Below are 22,853 nucleotides of genomic sequence, written 5' to 3'. Positions count from 1 at the left end.
CAAAATCACTACGATCAATATTTCCCAAAGCTCGCTAATAGCCCGAATCTCCATCTTTACAACCAACACTTTATTTATAGATTTGGATTCCAAATAAGAGCGAAAAAGGGATCCGTACATAAAAACAGCAATTAGAAATAATATATATGATAAGTTTAAAGAAATGAATATTTTTCGACGATCATCATATTAAATGATTGAAACTATAAAATCGCCGAAATGTACATATGTCAAAAATCCCCATATTCAGATCTATTCATTTTAGTTTGGAGTGGCATCATTGGCAAATGTTATAAAAAAATTGCATTCCTCCCAAACAAAGAGGCGCAAAACCATTCATCTATGACCATAACCATACCATAGCCATAGGTTTTCGGTTTTTCGCCATATCCATAACCTATAAATATTTCAGTTTGTGAATTTACAAAGTTACTTTTTGAATAGTTATAGGAATATTGAAAAAAAAAATTGAAAATGGTGTCACACCTTCTACGTTTAGGAAGCCATAAATGTAGCGAGAAAATTGGGCACTCGTAATAACGGTGAACAGTTCTTTTGAAAAATAGACAAAATGGTTTCAGGACCTCGCGCACTTTTATATAAAAGATTTTTAAAGTAATCTTAGACGAATAGTATAGCCGATATTAAGCGAATATTAATGCTTCTTGACTCCTGAGATATGATCAGCTTTGTAAGTCTAACGTCGTAGGATAGATGATCTAAGAAATTTCGCAACCGCGCGCTTTCGTTCACGCCTTTCCTGTTTGATGGATCAACTCCTGTACACTTTTGATTTCTCCCAATCGGATTAGAAAGTTTATCGTCGATTTATCGAGTGCTTTGCAAACTCATCGGCCTTTTCGTTACCTTCTATCCCTTCATGACCGGGAACTCAGTATACATAGTTGTATGGCCCAGCTAGAGCGAAGTCTCTCCAATGCTTCTGTAAAATCCAGGAAACTTCTTGATAAAGTGCTGTGTGAAATAATTGCCACGTTCGCCGCCTGACTATCAATATATACGAAAGCAGCTTAAGTGTGCGTCCTCCAGAATTTCTGCTGTTTTCTTCGCGGCTACGATTTCCGCCTGAACGATACTGCAGTCTGTAAGATCTACTTATTTGTGGATCGACACAGTAAACAGCAGACCCGACCTCTTCCGTAAATTTGGAACCACCGGTATACACGTATCAAGAATGTTTTGCCATTTCCACACGTTTGTGAAAACCCTCCGGCTTTATTGTGGCCCCAAGAGCTCTTTCGAAGTTCAGGTACGATACCATGTAGTCGCCGTATATTTAATGGGGCTATTTTGTCAGGGTACGGCGGCCGCCGTGGTGTGGTGGTAACGTCACACCGCCGAAAAATTAAAAGGAGCACGACGTAAATTGGAAGAGTAGCTCGGCCTAAAATCTCTTCGGACGTTAACGGGCCTTGCATTTATTTATTTATTCCTTCTGTCGGGGTAGTTTTCAGAGCTCCCGTTATGCTCATCATGTATAATCGGCATACTTAGTGTTTAGTAAACGTACGTTTTTGTGTGGCTGTCCACCAAACTACGACCGCATAGTAAAGTATGGGCTTGACAATTGCCGCAAAAACCCAATGAGAGAGGTTGGGCGATAGGCTTCACGTGCATCCTAGAATCCTCTTGAATGCCTAGACATTAGTATAATTCCTGATATTTTGTGTTGTATTTTTCTGGTACTGTTATACCTCCAAGCTTAGACTTAGCCAACCTAGTAAATAATAATAGATCGGGCGATTTTCGAGCGATAGATTAAAGAAGAAAAAAGTTATCGATAGTGTTTATATTTTGACATCATCGAAACTATCGTTATCTAATCGAAATTTTTCCCAGCTCTAATTAGAGTAAAACAAATAAAATTAGCAATAGCTAGGCAGTGGGTGAGGTGGTAAAACAGTAAAACCAAAACGAACGCCAGAGTGTGTATGTAGTGCACTTAGTGAACAGGTGGGCAACAAGTATTTACATGTAATATTCTTACGTCAAATATGTAACACGAACCAATAAAAAAAGAAATTTTACTATGCGCTTAAAGTAAAAGGAAATAAAAAGAAAAAAATATATATGTATATTAGACTGGGTTTATTTATTAACCGATATCGCGCCATCGATTTTTCGATAGGATTTGGGCTCAGAAAATTTCCACTACGCATACCCAAAAAAATAATTTTCGAGCCTGCAAAATTTAATTTTTTTCACTTTTTTTCGACATTGATTTTTAAGTTTTTTTTCATGACCTACTAAAAAAATTTTCATTTGATTGTAAAAAAATAGTTTTTTTTTTTCAAAAACAAAAATTGCAAAACTTAAGCCAAACAAGCTTCGGGCTACGACCTTATCAATGGCACTACTCTAAAAAATTTACCCCACGAGGGCATACAATTTTTAGCACAATTGTTTAATGCAGTACTAAAAACTCAATTCATACCCCCACAGTGGAAAGTTTCGCAGATGAAAACGATTCTGAAACCCGGAAAGCCAGCTGATATAGTTGCATCTTACAGACCTATTAGTCTGCAGCCTATCGTCTCAAAAGTCATGGAAGTTCTCTTTCTTAAAAGACTCTTGCCCATAATAGAAGAGCGTAAAATCATACCCAATTACCAGTTTGGCTTCAGAAGAGTGCACGGAACAATTGAGCAGGTCCACAGACTCACCGAGCAAATATACGACGCTTTTGAGAAGAAAAAATACTGCACAGCTGCTTTTCTAGATATTTCACAAGCTTTTGATCGCGTATGGCATGACGGACTACTCTATAAAGTAAAATACATCCTCCCTATAAACTACTTTATATTTATAAGTACAATCATATCTAAAAGATCGTTATTTCTTCGTTAAAGAAGGTGTGGAGCAGACTGCCCTTTATGAGCGCTTAGCAGGCGTCCCGCAAGGGCCCAATACTCTTTATACTTTATACGTATGACCTCCCAATTGCAGAAGGCGTCACTATAGGCACGTTTGATGATGGAAGTTTAAATAAAATTACCCGTTGGCTGACGTTTACTACCAGACGTAACACTTGCCCACCCGTTAAACTCAACGATATTAATATACCACAAAGCGACGAAACAAAGTACCTTGGTATGCACCTCGACAGAAAATTAACCTGGAGGACCCACATATTCAACAAAAGAAAAGCCCTTGGTATCAAACTAAGAAATCTGTATTGGTTTATGAACCGAAATTCACAATTATCAGTAGATAATAAAGTCCTGCTTAACTCAGCCATCAGAAAACCCATTTGGACATATGGAATATAACTGTGGGGAATTGCAGCAAACTCAAACATAGAAATTCTCCAAAGATTACAATCGAAAACCCTTAGAATGATTGTAAACGCACCCTAATATGTGACTAACAACCAGCTACACCGGGATCTAAAGGTTCCAACAATAGCTGAAGATATCAAAAATTATGCTATATCATACAACACGAGGCTTCTAACTCACCCCAACCCATTTAATCTCGTCCTGTCAGCAAGACCAACTAATTTCACGCGCCTGAATAGAAAGTCAATCACAGAGCTTCAACACTGGTGGATTCTAAAAAAAATGGATGCACTATTGAGAGCAATCCATTCATGCCCATCAAGTTTAATAAGTTTAATTAATTATGAATTACTTTTAAAAAACCACAAATTTGTTAGATGTGTATGTATACAGTTGGAAAAATATATTGATATATTGGATGCTAAAAAAACAAAACGACAACGTTTTTAGCGGACATTTTTTGGTCGGACAATTTTTTTAGTAGGTCATGAAAAAAACCTTAAAAATCAAAGTCGACAAAAAGTCAAAAAATTTAATTTCGCAGGCTCCAAAATAATTTTTTTGGGTATGCGTAGTGGAAATTTCTTTCCTGAGCCCAACTCCTATCGAAAAATCGACGGCGCGATATCGGTTAACATTCGTCCATACAAATCGACCCACCCTAATATACATACATGTATGCAGCACATAAAATTGTTGGAACAATATAATAAAGGTAGGTGAGAGAGTTCTTAAGCGCAAAGCTGAATTACTGTTTAAATAAAAATGCTATGCCAAGAAGAAAGCATAGGAAATGAATGAAGAATTGCAGCGTAGTGATGACATTGGCATTGGCACTGGAAGTCGCCATCACCAGTTAACAGCTGCATGTGAGTTAGTTGTAGAAGGCCAGCAAAAAAAAAAACTCAGACGCTTGTGTGTTTAGAAGTCGGCGGAAGTAGCGGAACTGCACGTATGAGCGAGTGTGCTTAGAAGAAGGGGAAGTAAGTGACTCTTGAATGTATGTATGTATGTATGTACTATCTTCATTCTCGGAAGTGATGCATTCTGAGCATTTCTAGCATACACAATAGAAGTTGCATTCCATTATGATGTCAGTGCAACCGCAAACGACGTGCATTGAACTCAAAAGAAATATCAAATTCAAGCGAATATTGCATTGAAGCGGGAACGTAAAAGGAAGCAGGATATGCATAAAGTAAATGCTGCATGTGCTAGGAAACAATTTTAAGCTCAAACTCCAAATAACTGGAAATGATGTAATTTTTTGTTCGTTTACGATTTATCCACTCACCCCCCAAATATAATGCTAGGCACTCAAAGCTTGTACTGTAGGTTGTCATGTAATTTAATACTCACCCGCACATTGAAAGATACACCCTGCTCCATGATCAACTCATCAGGATAGGCGCAACCATCGTTTGCACCACCTCCACCATTGGCTTCACAGCCATCTCGTGGCATTTTTGTGCTCTTTTGTCGGTCGAGTTCTGCGCTTTTCTAAAATTCGTTGTATTTAAGTTTTGGTGTTGAGAAGTTTTATACATCAATGTTTGACATTTCAAAGAGAGTCTTTAAAAATTTGTAGATGCATTCGATTTAGTTGCTGGAAAGAAATATGAAAGTTGAATATTAATTCTTAGCAGATGATAAGCTTCAGGAGTGGTTAGGTTAGGTTGAAGTGGCTGGTCAATAAAGAGTACACTTAGACTCAATGTGTCCCTAGAGTTTTATCCTGCATATGACACCAGAAGGCAGTGTCTAGTTCTTCTCTCTTCAGAGATGTGAGCAACTTTGAGAGTCTAATGTCGTAGAATTTGCAAAACATTAAACGTTGTCAAAAACCCTAATTCTGTTTTGAACTATTGAGCACATAAATAGCACATCATTCGCACATTAAAATTTTTTTGTTTGACCTAGTGCTTATGAGGGGGGGCGGGGGGGGTCTAGCTAGACGTTCAGCTGGATCCTCCCCTTTTGAAGTTTAAAAAAAAACATTAGAAGTGGTCAAAAACACGAATTATTTTTGGAACTAAGGAGCACATAAATAGCACAAAATTCTGCACGTATCCCGTGTCGATGTTGTCGTCTGGGGTTATATGCCCCCGCACCTCCCTTACCACCCCTTTGTTTTTCTGGACATTATGTGGCTTATCTTGGAGCACATAAACAGCACATAATTCCCACATTTACATTTTTTTGTTTGACCTAGTGCTTATGAGACGGTCATACATATGTTGAGTTATAAGAGCTTTATAAACCTATTTTATTTGTTTGCCAACTACTGGCGTTCACGCTTGTGGACGCCGCTATCTGAATAAAAGGAAATTTTTTTAATATATCATTCATCTGCACCCATGCACCGACAGAGGAGAAGGACGATGAGGTGAAAGACGCTTTTTATTAACAATTAGAACGTACATACGAGCGCTGCCCCCGCCATGATATAAAAGTCGTGCTTGGCGACTTTAACGCCAGGGTGGGCAAAGAAGGTGTTTTTGGCCCTACAGTCGGAAAGTTCAGCCTACACAATGAAACTTCTCTTAATAGACTGAGACTGATTGAATTTGCCGGTGCTCGAAAAATGGTCATTTCCAGCACGAAGTTCATGCATAAAAAGATACATCAAGCTACATGACTCTCGCCCGATCGAAATACTCACAATCAGATCGATCACGTTGTAATAGACGGACGGCATGCCTCCAGTGTTTTAGATGTGCGCACGATCCGAGGACCTAACATCGACTCGGACTATTATCTCGTCGCAGCCAAAATACGCACCCGTCTCTGCGCGGCTAAAACCAAAGAACAAAAACCACAAGGAAAGCTAAACTGCTGCAATCGCAACAGACTGCCAATGATTTCGCAACTCAACTCTCACACCTGCTCTCTGAGAGCTCAACTCAGACTGAAAGAATGCAGGAGCAGTGGGAGCATATCTCCAAAGCACTTCGTACTGCCGCCGAGGATAACCGGCGGCCACGGAAAAAACAACTGGTACGATGAAGAATGCCGCGTTGCAACGAAAGAAAATACGCTACCTACAGGGCTACGTTAAAAGCGAGCGCAACAAGAGGAGTGTGTGAACGCTACCGCGAGTTAAAAAGGGAAGTGAGACGCCTTCTCAGGAAGAAAAAAAACTGTACCAACTATCGCGGAATCAGACTTCTTAATATCGCATATAAGGTCCTGTCAAGTGTATTGTGGGAAAGATTGAATTCCACCGTGAATCGGCTGATTGGACCTCATAATGCGCCAAATCTTGGAAAAAACTTGCGAAAAAAGAATCGACACCCATCACCTCTTCGTCGATTTTAAAGCCGCCTTCGACAGCACGAAAAGGAACTGCCTATATGCGCTATGTCTGAATTTGGTTTCCCCGCAAAACTTATACGGCCATAGTCATAATTGGGAAGGACCTCTCCGAGCTGTTCGAAACTAAACGAGGTTTCAAACAACGTGAACACCTATCTTGCGATTTCTTTAATTTGATGCTGGAGAAAATTACAATAGCTGCAGAACTTAACCGCTCTGGAACAATATTATATAAAAGCGTGCAATTACTGGCATACGCTAATGACATTGATATCATCGGCCTATACACCCGCGCCGTTAGTTCTGCATACTCCAAACTGGAACAAGAAGCGGTAAAGATGGATTTGATGGCGAATGAGGTCAAAACGAAGTACCTGTTGTCATCGAGCAAAGAGTCAGCGCATTTGCGCATGGCAACCATGCTACTGTTGGCAGCCATAATTTCGAAATAGTAAAAGACTTCGTTTATTTGGGAACCAGCATCAACACTAGCAACAACATCAGCTCTGAAATCCAGCGAAGCATCACTCTTGCCAATAAATGCTACTTTGGACTAGGTAGGCTATTGAAAAGTAAAGTCCTCTCTCGGCAAACGAAAATTATACTCTACAAGTCACTTATCGCTCCCGTCCTGCTATATGGTGCAGAAGCATGAACCATGACAACATCCGATGAAGCGGCTCTGGGAGTGTTCGAGAGAAAAGTTCTTCGAAAGATTTGTGAACCTCTACGCGTTGGCGATGGCGAGTACCCAAGAAGATTTAACGACTAGCGACTTCCTTTTAGCTGTCTTTCTTCTGTTTACAAATTCTGGTTTTTTTGATTGAGGAACTTTTGGTTGATTTTGAATAGACATTTTTGTAAGTTTATTTAATATTTCTTATATTTCATAATAAGTTTTCAAATTTCCAATGAATAAAAAAATTGATATAAAATGTCAAATTGTTGCTTAGAAAGACTCGCCATGTGTAAATCTGATATGCAACTACAAAAGAAGTTGAAGTCGAAGCACAGACACAAGGCCATATATTCCGTTTGCCCGATATTAGTTGAGGCTATAGTGCTTTGGCCATACTATTTTGGATGACTCCTAGATATTATGACGAATATTAGTGACACTAAGTGATACTCACATCATTAATCTGAAACTAAGTAAATAAAGCCAAAACAACAATAAAGCAAGCTGCCACACTTGTATGTACGTAAACAAAGTAATCATTATGTCTACACATATGTCCATACAAGCATCGGAGAGACACGCACAAACACATGCATATATCTGAGATAATCCCAAAAGTAGCAATCATCGATGGAAGTATCACTCACATATACACGCGCATATGAGAAGCTATAATGTGCATCTGTAGTTATAGCTGGTGAGTTTATACCTGGTAAACAAATAGTAAATTCTAGGAACGCCTAGAAATATGCAAACGAGGTAACCGAAGAGTATAAAAGCAACGCCAGCTGAGGCATGGCAATCAGTTTGATTTAAGCACGCTATCTGTTGAGAAGTAGAAGTGTTATTGTGAAAGTAGTATAATAAAGACCATTTGGCATTATTGAATATTGGAGTTATTTATTCAACAGTTTAGTGATTCGAACGTTAGCAGAAGGTTGCGAATAAGCGGAATTGCACTAAATTCGTTACAATATTTTGGGGCTATATTCATCTTGTAGAGTTACACCTCCAAGATTAGGCTTGGTCCAATTAGGGACCTTATATTTCCTAGTAAATAATACTCGATAAATCGATTTTTCCGCGTTAGTGGTTAACTCGACGCCAGATGCCCAGGCTCATACATCCCGAAGTGCCTGATCCATCAGAGAGCTGATTGTTGTTCGGCATCTGCCGCTTATTATGACTGAAACGTCATCTGATATGCACTTTGACTGGTCCTCCGTCGAATCGCCTAAGCAATTGGTTAATAACTAGCTTCACCAATACTGTGGACGCCCCTTAAACCCCACTGATACTCTATTTACAGGTTTTGTTGCCTAGACCCCATTTCGACGTGATCACTCTGCAGCTTAACATCGAGCCGATCCATTTTGTAAAGGCGGGATGAACTTTAATTGAGTTGAGACTGTCCATGTTTACTCGTTTCGAGATATTGTTGAAAGCTCCAGAAAACACCTAGAGTATATTCTTGGTGTTCCAGGGCTTTCTCTATATTTATGACCACCCTATGCAATGCAGTATCGATAGACTTGCCTTTGGTGTAAGTATGTTGGCTGAAAAGAATAACTCCTCATTCATATTTGATGTCCGCACAGAAATTTTTCCATGATACCCTTTTCGACCTGATGATTTCACGTTTAAATATCCACAACGGATCTCTATATTCGTCCCAGCACTCCTTGTTTTCCGCAGCTTCTGTCAACTTAATGTAGCATTATGCAAATGTAGTGCATAGGTGGGCATACTATGCAATACATTTGCGGCATTATGCATTATGAACTTCTATGCCAATGCATTTTTTATGAACCTGCTACACACAGACATAGTGCAGTCATATTACAATATTGTTCTATATAAATTATATTGACCCGACACAGCGGTAAGTCAACATCAATTGAATGCCGAATACGAAACCCATGTCATTTCACACCTTCATAGTTTTGCTCAGTTAGTCACACCGATCAATGCACGTGCCGATCGGAATGTCTAATTGTCAGTGTTAGTTTGTCAGTGTGAATCACCAAAATATTCACACACAACTATTTTACATTGTTTCCATAAATAGGTCAATGAAGTAATCCGCTGACTTTGCATACCAGTATTACAAATGTACATATTTTTAGTTTGTTAGTGTTAGCATAATTATGTATGTGTAGCTTAAGAAATTATGTATAAAAAGAGAAAGAATTTCTTTAATAAATTCAATTATTTTCAGACATTCAAAGTCAAACATTCCTTTTATTAATTTGAATATTTCATTAACAATCTCTTTTACTTGCCCTGTAAGAAGAATCAACTCCTTACTCCACCATGGTGACTTTAATTTCCCTTTGAATCTTCTCAGAGTTGTTGCACTCCTCCAACTACTCAACGGTGGTAACCTCTTTTGGCTGCCAATTCTTCCTGATACACATTTCTGAAATTTGTACCAGTCCGTTGCCAATGAGTTTTAAGAGAAGAGTATTCATCTTTTGTCAACTCATAATCGGTGAAATAGAAACAAATTTATGAGTTTGGTTGAAGTCAGTAAAGAAAGTAACAACTTTATTTATCACATTTTCAATGAATATAACCAATACTTTTTATTGAATGGCAATCATCAACATTTCCTTCTAGATAATACCTTAATGATATCGTAATTTCGAATGCTGAGTGGAATTTCACGCTATCTCAGCCACTATTTCGAAAACGCGCTACCTCTGCACAAATGTAAAATGCTTTGACGTGAGCTGAGCATTTATACAAAAAATCCTGTAATAGGGCTTTCGGTCGAGATAGGGCGATGTTCCACTCAGCAGCCATATATGTATGTAATACCCCGATATTGGTACAGTTTTACAATAAAAAATTATAATTTAAGTAACAGAAATATATCAGCACTCTGATGTTTGCGAGTGTACCCTCTCTGTACTATTTATTTAGAAGCATTACATACTTTTATGACAGCATTTGATTTATAACATATATGGGTAACCCGTGTTTTCTTTTATATATTTTAGAGCAGAACTTCCATCAGATAAATCTGTATATAACATTGACGAAGAACCGAAATAAGATCCTGCTACAGCACAAATAGCTCCGTTCACAACGCCCGGTGCTCCAGAATCTACTTTACGTGTTGAACCATATCCACAAATTGTTGTAATTTTTACATGTTTCCCTTGCAAATAACGATCACAACAGCTCCTTTCTGGTATGGTTTCGACAATAGTACGGATTCTATAAATAAATCCAATTCGTGAATACCATTCACTAACTTGTATTTTCATCCCCGGTTGTAATACAGTTTTGCAAAGTTCTATTGTTCCTACTGTAGAATCTCGGTTAAAGGGGGGGTACACTTTAATTATACCTATATCTATATCGTCCCTTTCTGTGACTTTTTTATGCTGAGTATAACCCACATTGCGAACTTGACGATGCCCCTTTTGAAATATACTGTTTTCACCAGCTTTAACTGTGATTCTTTTCGGTTCTCTTTTCCTCACGCATTCTAAAGCTGTAACCACGAATTCCCAAGTGATCAATGATCCAACGCAAATATATTTTTCGTCTTGAAATATTGCCACCACATATGATTTATCTTTTGTATTCACAGAACTGCTAGAACTGCCACCTCCAGCGCGAAATTCTGCATTCGTGTAGGTGAAAGGGAAGCTAAGTACGACCATCAGGAGCGAGAAATTATTTCGTAAATTCATTTTAAATTATGATTTTTTCAGACGCTTGTTAAATACTAAGTAAATCAAGATAAGTTTTGTGGGCGCTATTTATACATTAGTGGATTGTGTGAATAAAAAATAAGTAGAAACTTCTAGATATCAGGAAATGGGCACAAAGCAAATATTTGGCTGTTTGTTTATATATTTGCACATCTTAATTGTGCTATTGAATTGAGAAAGGCTATGTGATATAGTGTTTGTATTTTTAATGAATAAACACTAATTAGTTTTCCAAACTGCTAATTTGTCTATTTTATACCGTCACAAAACCAGAGATGAGAGCAGTGCACCAAGTTTTGAGTAGTAGAAACGGGAGATTGCCAAAACTACCAAGTTAATAAGCATCAATATAAACGTTTAGTGAGTCAAAAAGATAAAATAGTTTTAACGATGTTGATGCTCCTTTTCCAGATACAGATACGGTACGTTACGGAAAATACCACCACTAAGATACCAACCCGATAATCGCGGGAACAATTTGGTGATATCAACCTTTTAGGTCATCAAACCTCCGCAAGGAACTTGGGGTCAACACAACCTGGCTTGCTAAGTAAACAGGAAAGTGACGGTGAAGTTGACAATCGGGTTGGATGGATAAGCACTCGAGTTGTATGCGACTAATTTTCACGGTCCTCCACAATTTATTTCAAGGCTAAAATTCTAAAACAGGGGTTGCTAATACGCGTAAAAAAATATGGGGAGTGGTGATGTATATTGGAACGATTTTCCGTCATACCTTGTCAAATCTGGTTTCTAGACAAAACCGGTTTCGGCGTTGTGCCATCGTCAGTGTCGATTTTCGTTCTTTTTTCTTTTGTTGTCGTTTGTCTTGTATTTGTAGTTCGGTTACATGAGCAGATATTGTCAAAATTGATGCTTGTGTATATTTGTGTGTATGGGCTGTGTGTTCATTCAGAACCGAGGGTGGTTTTTACTGAACGATTTGTGCGGCTGACTGAGACAGGTAAAATTCAGTAATTCTAGTCGTTTGACCTTCTTTGTGGGTTTGTTTGGTGCGTTTATTGTTTTGTGTTTATTTGTTGTTGAAAAGTTAGAAATCTTTTGTTGACGCTATTTATACATAATTGGGTCGCGTTAATTCAAATAAGAAAAAACTTTACCTTCTAGATTTCAAGAATTTGACACAATAAAAATACTTCTAAATTTAAGTTAAAGCCATATAAACTAAATCTTATTATTTAAATCACTCTGCCCGTTATAGCTATGAAATTTTTGGGTGAAATAGCCGTGAAAAATTGTAACCCTTTTATGGATAAACCCCTGTTTTCATAAAAAATATAACCGGTTTAAAGAGCATTTTAAATTGACATTTCCGTACAAATGTTTGGGTTATAAGAGCTTTATAAACCTATTTTACCTATATGTTATGAATATGGAGGGAAAAGTACAAAAGGTTTATAAAACTTTTTAAAATGAAGTGTTCATAGCAATTTCATATAATATCAGCTTAAGTCGCTGTTTATACACAAATATTATTGTTGTTGAAACTCGTTATTTGGGCAAGAGGGGTAACGAGGTAAGCGGGGGCACCGAGTTTCTTGTGCTCGGCGACTTGCATTGAGCTGTCTTTCTTCTGTTTTCAAATGTTTAGAAAGAATTGATATAGAATGTCAAATTATTGCTTAGAAAGAGTCGCCGTATGTAAATCTGACACGCACCTTCAAAAGCAGTTGAAGTCGAAGCACAGGCATGGAACCATATATTTCGTTTACCCGATATTAGATCAGGCTATACTGCTATGGCCACCGTGGTGTGATGGTAGCGTGCTCCGCCTATCACACCGTATGCCCTGGGTCAACTCCCGGGCAAAGCAACATCAAAATTTTAGAAATAAGATTTTTCAATTAGAAGAAAATTTTTCTAAGCGGGGTCGCCCCTCGGCAGTGTTTGGCAACCACTCCGGGTGTATTTCTGCCATGAAAAGCTCTCAGTGAAAACTCATCTGCCTTGCAGATGCCGTTCGGAGTCGGCATAAAACATGTAGGTCCCGTCCGGCCGATTTGTAGGGAAAATCAAGAGGAGCACGACGCAAATTGGAAGAGAAGCTCGGCCTTAGATCTCTTCGGAGGATATCGCGCCTTACATTTATTTTTATTTTATTTTTATACTGCTTGGCCATACGGTCTGCACGCAACCTCTCCGAGGCCTTGAGTCTCGTCGTAGTGGCTAACGCTACATTTTTGGCCATTAGATCATGTGTAGAAAGGCAAGCAATGCTAATGTCGGAGTAGCTTTTAGGGCTCCGGTTATGCTAATCATTGATAATCTGCATTCTCCTCAAGTTTTTATACTTAGCTGAGCAGAGCTCACAGGGTATATTAACTTTGTTCGCATAACGGTAATCCGCAACGGCATAAACTAATCGAGATAGATATAGACTTCTATATATCAAAATGATCTGGGCGAAAAAAGGAATTCATTTAGCCACGTCCGTCTGTCCGTCCGTAAACACGATAACTTGAGTAAATTTTGAGGTATCTTGATGAAATTGGGTATGTAGGTTCCTGGGCACTCATCTCAGATCGCTATTTAAAATGAACGAAATCGGGCTACAACCACGCCCACTTTTTCGATATCGAAAATTTCAAAAAACCGAAAAAGTGCGAAAATTCATTATCAAAGACGGATAAAGCGATTGGTAGGTGCGTTGACCTTACGACGAAAAATAGAAAATTATTAAAATTTTGGACAATGGGCGTGGCACCGCCCACTTTTAAAAGAAGGTAATTTAAAAGTTTTGCAAGCTGTAATTTGGCAGTCGTTGAAGATATCGTGATGAAATTTGGCAGCAACGTTACTCCTATTACTATATGTGTGCTAAATAAAAATTAGCAAAATCGGATGACGAACACGCCCACTTTAAAAAAAATTTTGTTTTAAAGTCAAATTTTAACAAAAAATTTAATATCTTTACAGTATAATTAAATTATGCCAACATTCAACTCCAGTAATAATATGGTGCAACAAAATACAAAAATAAAAGAAAATTTCAAAATGGGCATGGCTTCGCCCTTTTTCATTTAATTCGTCTAGAATACTTTTAATGCCATAAGTCGAACAAAAATTTATCAATCCTTGTGAAATTTGGTAGGGGCATAGACTCTATGACGAACTGTGGGCCTTAGTTCTATAGGTGGACTCCTTTTCGAAATATCGCCATAAAGGTGGACCAGGGGTGACTCTATAATGTGTTTGTATGATATGGGTATGAAATTAAAGGTATTAATGAGGTTTTAAAAGGGAGTGGCCCTTAGTTGTATATGTGAAGGCGTTTTCGAGATATCGACCAAAATGTGGACCAGGGTGACCCAGAACATCATCTGTCGGGTACCGCTAATTTATTTATATATGTAATACCACGAATAGTATTCCTGCCAAGATTCCAATGGCTTTTGATTTCGCGCTGCAGAACGTTTTCATTTTATTTTACTTAATATGGAAGGTGTCACACCCATTTTACAAAGTTTTTTCTAAAGTTATATTTTGCGTCAATAAACCAATCCAATTACAATGTTTCACCTCTTTTTTCATATTTGGTATAGAATTATGGAATTTTTTTCATTTTTCGTAATTTTCGATATCGTAAAAGTGGGCGTGGTCATAGTTAATTTTTGTTCGACTTATGGCATTAAAAGTATTCTAGACAAATTAAATTAAAAAGGGCGGAGCCACGCCAATTTCGAAATTTTCTTTTATTTTTGTATTTTGTTGAACCATATTATTACTGGAGTTGAATGTTGACATAATTTACTTATATACTGTAAAGATATTAAATTTTTTGTTAAAATTTGACTTTAAATAAAATTTTTTTGAAAAGTGGGCGTGTTCGTCATCCGATTTTGCAAATTTTTATTTGGCTCACATATAGGAATAGGAGTAACGCTCTGGCCAAATTTCATCATGATATCTTCAACGACTGCCAAATTACAGCTTGTAAAACTTTCAAATTACCTTCTTTCAAAAGTAGGCGGTGCCACGCCCATTGTCCAAAATTTTACTAATTTTCTATTCTACGTCGTAAGGTCAACCCACCTACCAAATTTCATCGCTTTATCCGTCTTTCGTAATGAATTATCGCACATTTTAGGTTTTTCGAAATTTTCGATATCGAAAAAGTGGACGTGGTTATAGTCCGATTTCCTTCATTTTAAATAGCGATCTGAGATGAGTGCCCAGGAACCTACATACCAAATTTCATCAAGATACCTCAAAATTTACTCAAGTTATCGTGTTTACGGACGGAGGACGGACATGGCTAAATAAATTTCTTTTTTTTGCCCAGATCATTTTGATATATATAAGTCTATATCTATCTCGATTAGTTTATGCCCATACGGATGACCGTTATGCGAACAAAGTTAATATACTCTGTGAGCTCTGCACAGCTGAGTATAAAAATAATTAAATTCAACCATACATATGAAAGAAAGTACAAAATATCAGTCCAGACGTGAGAGTATTGAATTATGCAACGCGGAAAACGAACATTCAAAACTGATGCAGTTATACAAGTTGTTGTAGTGTGAAGACCGGTAAAGTGGTAAATAAAAAGGCACACAGTGCCTGGACGTTCTACCAGGAACAGTAAAATTTAGTCGACTAACAAGATCGGCCCCACGTGCATCATAGCATCCTCTTGCATGCATACAATGTCACGTAGGTTTTCTTCGCTCTCTCTTTCACAGACAACTTACCAGTTAGGATGACTCCTAGATATTTTGGGGCTATATTGTTCTTGTAGGGTTACACATCCAAGCTTAGGCTTGGTCCAGTTAGCGACCTTACATTTCCTAGTAAACAATACTAGATCGTTTTTTCCGCGTTGGAGGTTAACTCGACCCCAGATGACATCCCGAAGTGCCTGATCCATCAGAGAGCTGATTATTTTTAGGCATCTGCCGCTTATAATGTCTGAGACGTAATCTGATATGCAGTTTGACTGGTCCTCCGTCGAACCGCCTAAGCAATTGGTTGATAACTAGCGTCACCAATACTGTGTACGCCCCTAAAACCCCACCTTGCGGTGCTACTCTGTTTACGGGCTTTGTTGCCTAGAACCTATTGCGACGTGCTATCACCAAGCCTAATTTAAAGGCATGTGACGCCAGAAGGCAGTGTCCAGTCAGAATACCCGTCATGATTCTACAGTCCTCTCTTTTTAATGATAGAAGCAACTTTGTTAGTCTAAGGTTGTAAGACCTGCACATAATCTTCGACACTTTCCAGCCCCGCGCTTGAACCAACATCTTTCCTGCTTGGTCGATCATGTGCACCTCTTGCCTTCGCTTAATTTCGCCCAGTCTAATTGGGACGTCCACGGAGCAAGCTTCAAGGGATGCGCCATTTTTAGCTAGTTCATCCGCTTTTTCATTCCCATCTATTCTCATATGCCCTGGGACCCAATATAGATGTATGCTTCTCCCTGTCCCGATTCTCTCCAGGGACTGCTTACACTCTAACACGCATTTAGATGCTGTGGTATGCGAGATTATTGCTGCTTGACTGTCAATATAAAAGTTAACACGATTTCAGCTTGGGCTATTTTCTTCCAGGGTTTCTACTGCTTTGGTTACGGCTACTATTTCCGCTTGGAAAACGCTACAGTAATCCGGCAGCCTGTATGATCTGTTTATTTCCGGATCAGCACAGTATACCGCAGATCCCACTCCTTCCACTACCTTGGAACCATCTGTGTACACATGTATAGCCTCGTCCGCCATTTGAGCACCCTTGCGCCAACCGTCCACCTCTATTTTGGCCGTCCACCTCTTGTGATTGATGACGCTATACTACTATGGCCGTATGGTCGGCGCACAAGCTGCCCCGAGGCACCGAGCCTGGTTTCAGTTGTTAACGCTATGTTCTTTGGTACCAGGTTTACAGGTGGAATGAGCAGAAGTGCAGCTGTCCGGGTTGTTTTCAGGGCACCCGTAATGCTAAGCATTGATAGTCTGCATACCCACTCTAATTTTTTGAGGTAGGTTGCTTTTTGTGTGGCTTTCCACCAAACAAGAACTGCATAGTATAGGATAGGGCTTACAATCGCTGTAAAAACCCAATGAGAAAGAGAGGGCGATAAGCCCCACGTACACCCCAGCATTCTTTTACATGCATAAAGTGCCGTAGAAGCCTTCTTCATCCTCCACGTTGAGCTTCCATGACAGCTTACTGTCTAGGTTGATTCCTAGATACTTTGTGCATGGTTTATCCTGTAGGCTCACCCCTCCTAACATAGGCCTGATCCAATTTGGGACCTTGTACCTCTTTGTAAACAAGACCATATCCGTCTTATCCGCGTTGACTTACAACCCGACATTTGATGCTCAGGTATGAATATCCCGAAGCGCCCGATCCATCAAAGAGCTAATCGCTGAAGGCACTTTCCACTTATGACAATTGCAACGTCATCCGCGTAAGCCGTAAGTTTTAAGGGTCATAAAATGCCTGAGCAGTTGGTTGATGACCAGCGTGCACAGCAGAGGTGATAGCACCCCTCCCTGCGGCGTTCCCCTGTCCACTGCCGGCCTCGTACAATCCCCATTGTGATGTAATCTTCCTGCAATTTAACATACAGCCGATCCATCTAGTTAAGGCTAGATGTACTTTAATGTAATTAAGACCATCCATAATCGCCCATTTAGAGACATTATTGAAAGCCCCGGCAATGTCTAAGAAGACTCCGAGAACATATTCCTTATATTCCAGGGCTTTCTCTACGCTTATTAACACCCTATGCAATGCGGTGTGTACCGACTTGCCTTTGGTGTACGCATGTTGTGTTGTGGAGAGCAGCTTTTCATCCACGTTGGACTTTATGTACACATCTATCAGCCTCTCAAGGGCTTTGAGCAGAAATGATGTTAAGCTAATGGGTCTATAATCTTTGGGATACACGTGCCCGATCTTTCCCGCCTTTGGTAGGAAAGCTACACGAGCAGTTCTCCAAGAGTGCGGTGCATGATTCAGTCTTACCCATCGAATATTATTTTAAGCCATTCCACGACCACCCTACTTGAAACTTGTAGCATGGCCGGCAATATACCATCTGGGCCCGGCGATTTAAACTTAGAAAACGTCTTCACTGCCCACTCGATCTTGGTATCGGTCACCAAGCCGTGATCGTGTGAGTGCTGTCTGCTGGCTCTTCTAAACCATCTCCCGATGGGAAATGTGTATCGAGAAGCACCTCAAGGGATTCCTCACTATTACGTGACCATTCCCCGTTCTCTTTCTTTATTAGTCCCTGGACTATATTTCCCCTTGCTAGGACTTTTCTCAACCGTGCTGTTTCGCTGGAGCACTCTATGTCCGTACAGAAACTTTTCCATGAGATTCTCTTCGCCCTGGAAATTTCACGCTTGTAGATCCTCAGTAGATCCCTGTACTCGTCCCGACACGCTTCGCTTTGCGCGGTCTTTGCTAGCTTAAAAATTTCTTTTACCTGTCTTCTTAGAAGACTCAGCTCATTGCTCCACCATGGCGGCTTTGCTTTCCCTCTTTTAGAGGGCAAGCTTTGTTATACGCAGTCATAAGCGTCCTTGTTAGGAATTCATTAGACTCCTCCAGTTCTTCCACATTGGCAACCTCTTTGGGTTGGTCCAGTTTCGTTTCTACCTGTTTCTGGAATTTAGTCCAGTTTGCTGACCTAGGGTTGCTAAAGGTTCCTCCCTTCGCTACCCTCTTTAGGGGGATGCTGAAGCTGATATAGGCATGGTCGGAGAAGGATGGTCTATCGAGAACCATTCAATCATACCTTGATATATGTATCACGTTCGGAGCTCAGTGTAATATCCAAAACATTGCTGGATGTTGGACCAATGTATGTAGGGACATTTCCCCTGTCGGCTATCTGCAAATTGGTTTGCAGGATGTAACAAAATAGAGATTCGCCGCTCTCGTTCGTATCTGCTCCTCCCCACGCATTGTGGTGCGCATTTGCATCCGCGCCTATGACCAACCGCCCTTTGCGCCCTTCGTCCTGTACTAGCTTCTTGCACTCCATCGGTGGAACCTCCGCAGCATGGGCCATGTAGCAGGATGCCAGGATAAGTGCCTGCTTATTCCTTTGCTCAACTGCCACCACTACGAGGCCCTCAGTTGTGTAATTAGGCAGCATATATGAATGCAGCTGTTTCCTTACCATTACTACAGCTCGCACCCGTCCTTCCGTTAGCGCATAGTAAACGCCAAATCCGCGCGCGCTAAGTCCAGAAACCTTTCCTCCCGATGAGAGCCACGGCTCCTGAATCAGCGCCACGTCAAACGAACCCTCCTCAAGGGTTAGGAGGAGTTCGCTCGACGCCACTTTACTGTGTTGGAGGTGTATCTGTAGGACTCGCAGCACCATTGGGCTGTTTGTCTCCCTCCAGCACCTTCGTCGTGACCTCGTCGTCCTCCCCTTGCCCTTTTGGTTTAGAGTGTTCGAAGCCCCCTTCACCCACCTCTCTGAAGTTGGCAAGACAACTTTTACGTGGAAAAAAATTACCTATTGGGAAAATTGCCGTAATTTATCCGTGAAACAAAAAAAATTGCCGTGGCCATATTTTAGAAAATACAGGGTGGCACGCCAACTTCACGTGAAGTTAGCGTGCCACCTTCAGAAAACCCCCTTACAGATCAGCTAGGAAAATAATTCTTGCACACGAATTTGCCGTAAATTTGCCGTAGATAAGTGGCATAGTTTATAAATTCGAAAAAAAAATTTGCCACTTATCTACGGCAAATTTAGTTTATAAATTGGAAAAAAAAATTGCCACTTATCTACGGCAAATTTACGGCAAATTTGTGCGCAAGAATTATTTTCCTAGCTGGCCTCTAACGTGGTTTTCTGAGGGTGGAACGCTAACTTCACGTGAAGTTGGCGGTGCACCATAAAAAAAATTTGAAATTTTTTTTTTTCGAATTTATAAAATATGCCACTTATCTACGGCAAATTTACGGCAAATACGTGTGCAAGAATTATTTTCCTAGCTGGCCTCTAAGGTGGTTTTTTGAGGGTGGCACGCTAACTTCACGTGAAGTTGGCGGTGCACCATAAAAAAATTAGAAATTTTTTTTTTTCGAATTTATAAAATAAGCCACTTATCTACGGCAAATTTACGGCAAATTCGTGTGCAAGAATTATTTTCCCAGCTGACCACTAAGGTGGTTTTCTGAGGGTGGCACGCTAACTTCACGTGAAGTTGGGAGTGCACCATAAAAAAAATTAAAAAATTTTTTTTTTCGAATTTATAAAATATGCCACTTATCTACGGCAAATTTACGGCAAATTCGTGTGCAAGAATTATTTTCCTAGCAGACCTCTAAGGTGGTTTTCTGAGGGTGGCACGCTAACTTCACGTGAAGTTGGCGTTCCACCCTGTATTTTCTAAAACATGGCCGCGGAAAATTTTTTTCTTTCACGGATAATTCACGACAAATTTACGGCAAATTCACGTGCAAGAATTATTTTCCTAACTGGTGTCTAAGGTGCTTTTCGAAAAGTGGCACGCTAACTTCACGTGAAGTTGGCGGTGCACCATAAAAAAGTTAAATTTTTTTTTTTCGAAATTATATAATATGCCACTTATCTACGGCAAATTTACGGCAAATTCGTGTGCACGAATTATTTTCCTAACTGGTCTCTAAGGTGGTTTTCTGAGGGTGGCACGCTAAGTGGCGTGCCACCCTGTATTTTCTAAAATATGGCCACGGCAAATTTTTTTGTTTCACGGATAAATTACGGCAAATTCACGGCAATTTTCCCAATAGGTAATTTTTTTCCACGTAAAAGTTGTCTTGCCAACTTCAGAGAGGTCCTTCAGCCTCTTGTAACTGTTGTGTCGGGTGTTCCTCTGTGCGACTCACAGCACCATCTGGCTGTTGGTCCTCTTCTAACACCTTCGTGGTGACGTCGGCTACCCCCACCTGTCTTTTTCCCTTAGGCTTTTGAGGTCCTTTTCGACTTCGCCCACTTCCAGCATGTTAGGATTTTTATCATCGGGACTTCTTTTTCTGAGTCGTATACAAATTTTGCCTATACCAAAGGATAAGCTGCGTGTACGATATATCCTCCGCCTGCTTGTTTATTTGGAAGATGTAGAACTGACCTTCCTCCGTAGGCCGAGATACAGTAAGTACCTTCCAATCCTGTGTCGGTATGTTCGGATTCTGATTCTACAGAAGTCGCAGTGTATCCTCCGACTTCATCACGCGTGGTATCCATACCTTAACTTTTGGTACCGTGGGGATTTGCGCTCTATCCACCACCCCAAACCGCGCGTTCGTGCCTTGCCTTTGGAGGTTTGGAACCACTTCCTCCAGCCACCGCAAGCTCGCGATGTTGTCGCGCGCTATCATCTTCACACCAATATACCATCCCCCCGAATCAAAGGTTGGAATGGGCTTACTTCGTTGTTCCTGCATCATCTTAAGCATTAAGCTAATAAGTTCCCTTTCTACAGATCTCCACCTTTCAGGAGTAATCTGTCCGAAAGAACTGCTACGATCAACCAGCGCCACAGTCAGCGACTGTTTTGCCACATCACTCATCTTCTCGGGAAAAGCCGGAGTCTTAGTGTTAACTTCCTTTGGCACCTCCGAGAAAGCCGGAGTCTTAGCTTTAACTCCCTTTAGCACCTCGGAGAAAGCCGGAGTCTTAGCGTTATCTCCCTTTGGCTTATCTCCTACTTCCGTAGTTGGCACTTCCCTCATATTCGCAGCTTTCGAGGTAGTTGCTACCTCGCTATTGGGGCCCATCTGTCTTACAGCTTAGGGCCTACTTGTCTTGTCTGCGACTGCCCTGCCTCGCGGCTCTGGGACTGGGTCTTTTCTGCCCCTTGAAAGCAGGCTTATCGCCTTCCGCCGAACGTTTCCTCTTCATTCTGCCATTCGACGCTTCTTCCTCCTCGTACCGGTTGCAGAACCGAGGGTTTCTGGCAGCAAACCTTTTGAACTGCCTTCGACCTACTTCGACCGCCTCATGGGCCCATTCCAAGCGGTCGATCTCCACTTCTGTTGGGTCGACCACTGCTCCCAGGCGTTGGACAATTTTTAGTGCTGCACGGTACTGCGAGAGAGCTCTTTTACTTCCTCTGCTCTTTACCCTTCTCCACTCTTCTACTCCGTTTTCATTTGTGTGCTTTTCCAACACGGAGTTCATTGAATCAGCACTACTCTCGCTCCCCGAGTCCGACGCATCGCTTAATGCGTATTCGTCGTCCTTGGCTTGCGACTCAGTCCTTCTCTTATCATCCGCCTTATTACAATTTGGTAATGAGTCGTTCATCTTGGTCGTACGACCACCTGCCCGATAAGGCGGGCTCAGTGGTCCAGTATTATATACGGGAAAGAACCGTTCGCCACAGCAGCGCCCCTTACTGTGGTAAGGCCATCAATACTTCCCGAGGTGGCCCGGTATCGGGAAGGCTCCGTTCGAATACAGCCGAATTTATCCCCTGGCTGCAAATCGTCCAATAGGCACGGTTCGCATAACACTCTGGATTAAGGGGTTGGCAGTTCTTGTTCACAGACATCACGCTGCCCTCCTATGAGGCGAAACGGCATAGATGCCAGTCCTAAACAGCTCCGCCTCATAGTCAGGCGCTATGGAGATCGGCTAAGCCCTCACACTAACTACAAGGTGTCTACCCTAGTGGGGGTCCATGTTTACTTATTTCGAGATATTGTTCAAAGCTCCAGAAAAACACCTAGAGCATATTCTTGGTGTTCCAAGGCTTGCTCTATATTTATGACCACCCTATGCAATGCAGTATTGATTTACTTGCCTTTCTTTTCTTTCTCTTTTTTACTTGCCCTGGAAGAAGAATCAACTCC

The 22,853-nt window shown here is 40.6% G+C and overlaps 1 protein-coding gene across 3 annotated transcripts in view; it reads right to left on the bottom strand.

Moving 5' to 3' along the window:
- Shc (SHC-adaptor protein) overlaps positions 1 to 22,853 on the bottom strand; it is a 99,087-nt gene that overhangs the window by 26,253 nt on the left and 49,981 nt on the right. For all 3 annotated transcript variants that reach the window (XR_010950553.1, XR_010950554.1, XM_067771368.1), the window contains exon 2: positions 4,659 to 4,905. Coding sequence is in view for 1 of the 3 variants with exons in the window: in XM_067771368.1 (XP_067627469.1) it covers positions 4,659 to 4,763 (105 nt within the window). In the remaining 2 variants the exon portion in view is untranslated. The remainder of the gene's footprint in view (positions 1 to 4,658; positions 4,906 to 22,853) is intronic.

This window comes from Eurosta solidaginis, chromosome 3, assembly GCF_040869045.1.
Source record: "Eurosta solidaginis isolate ZX-2024a chromosome 3, ASM4086904v1, whole genome shotgun sequence".
Classification (NCBI taxonomy): domain Eukaryota; kingdom Metazoa; phylum Arthropoda; class Insecta; order Diptera; family Tephritidae; genus Eurosta; species Eurosta solidaginis.
This window is presented reverse-complemented; position numbering and strand designations above follow the sequence as displayed.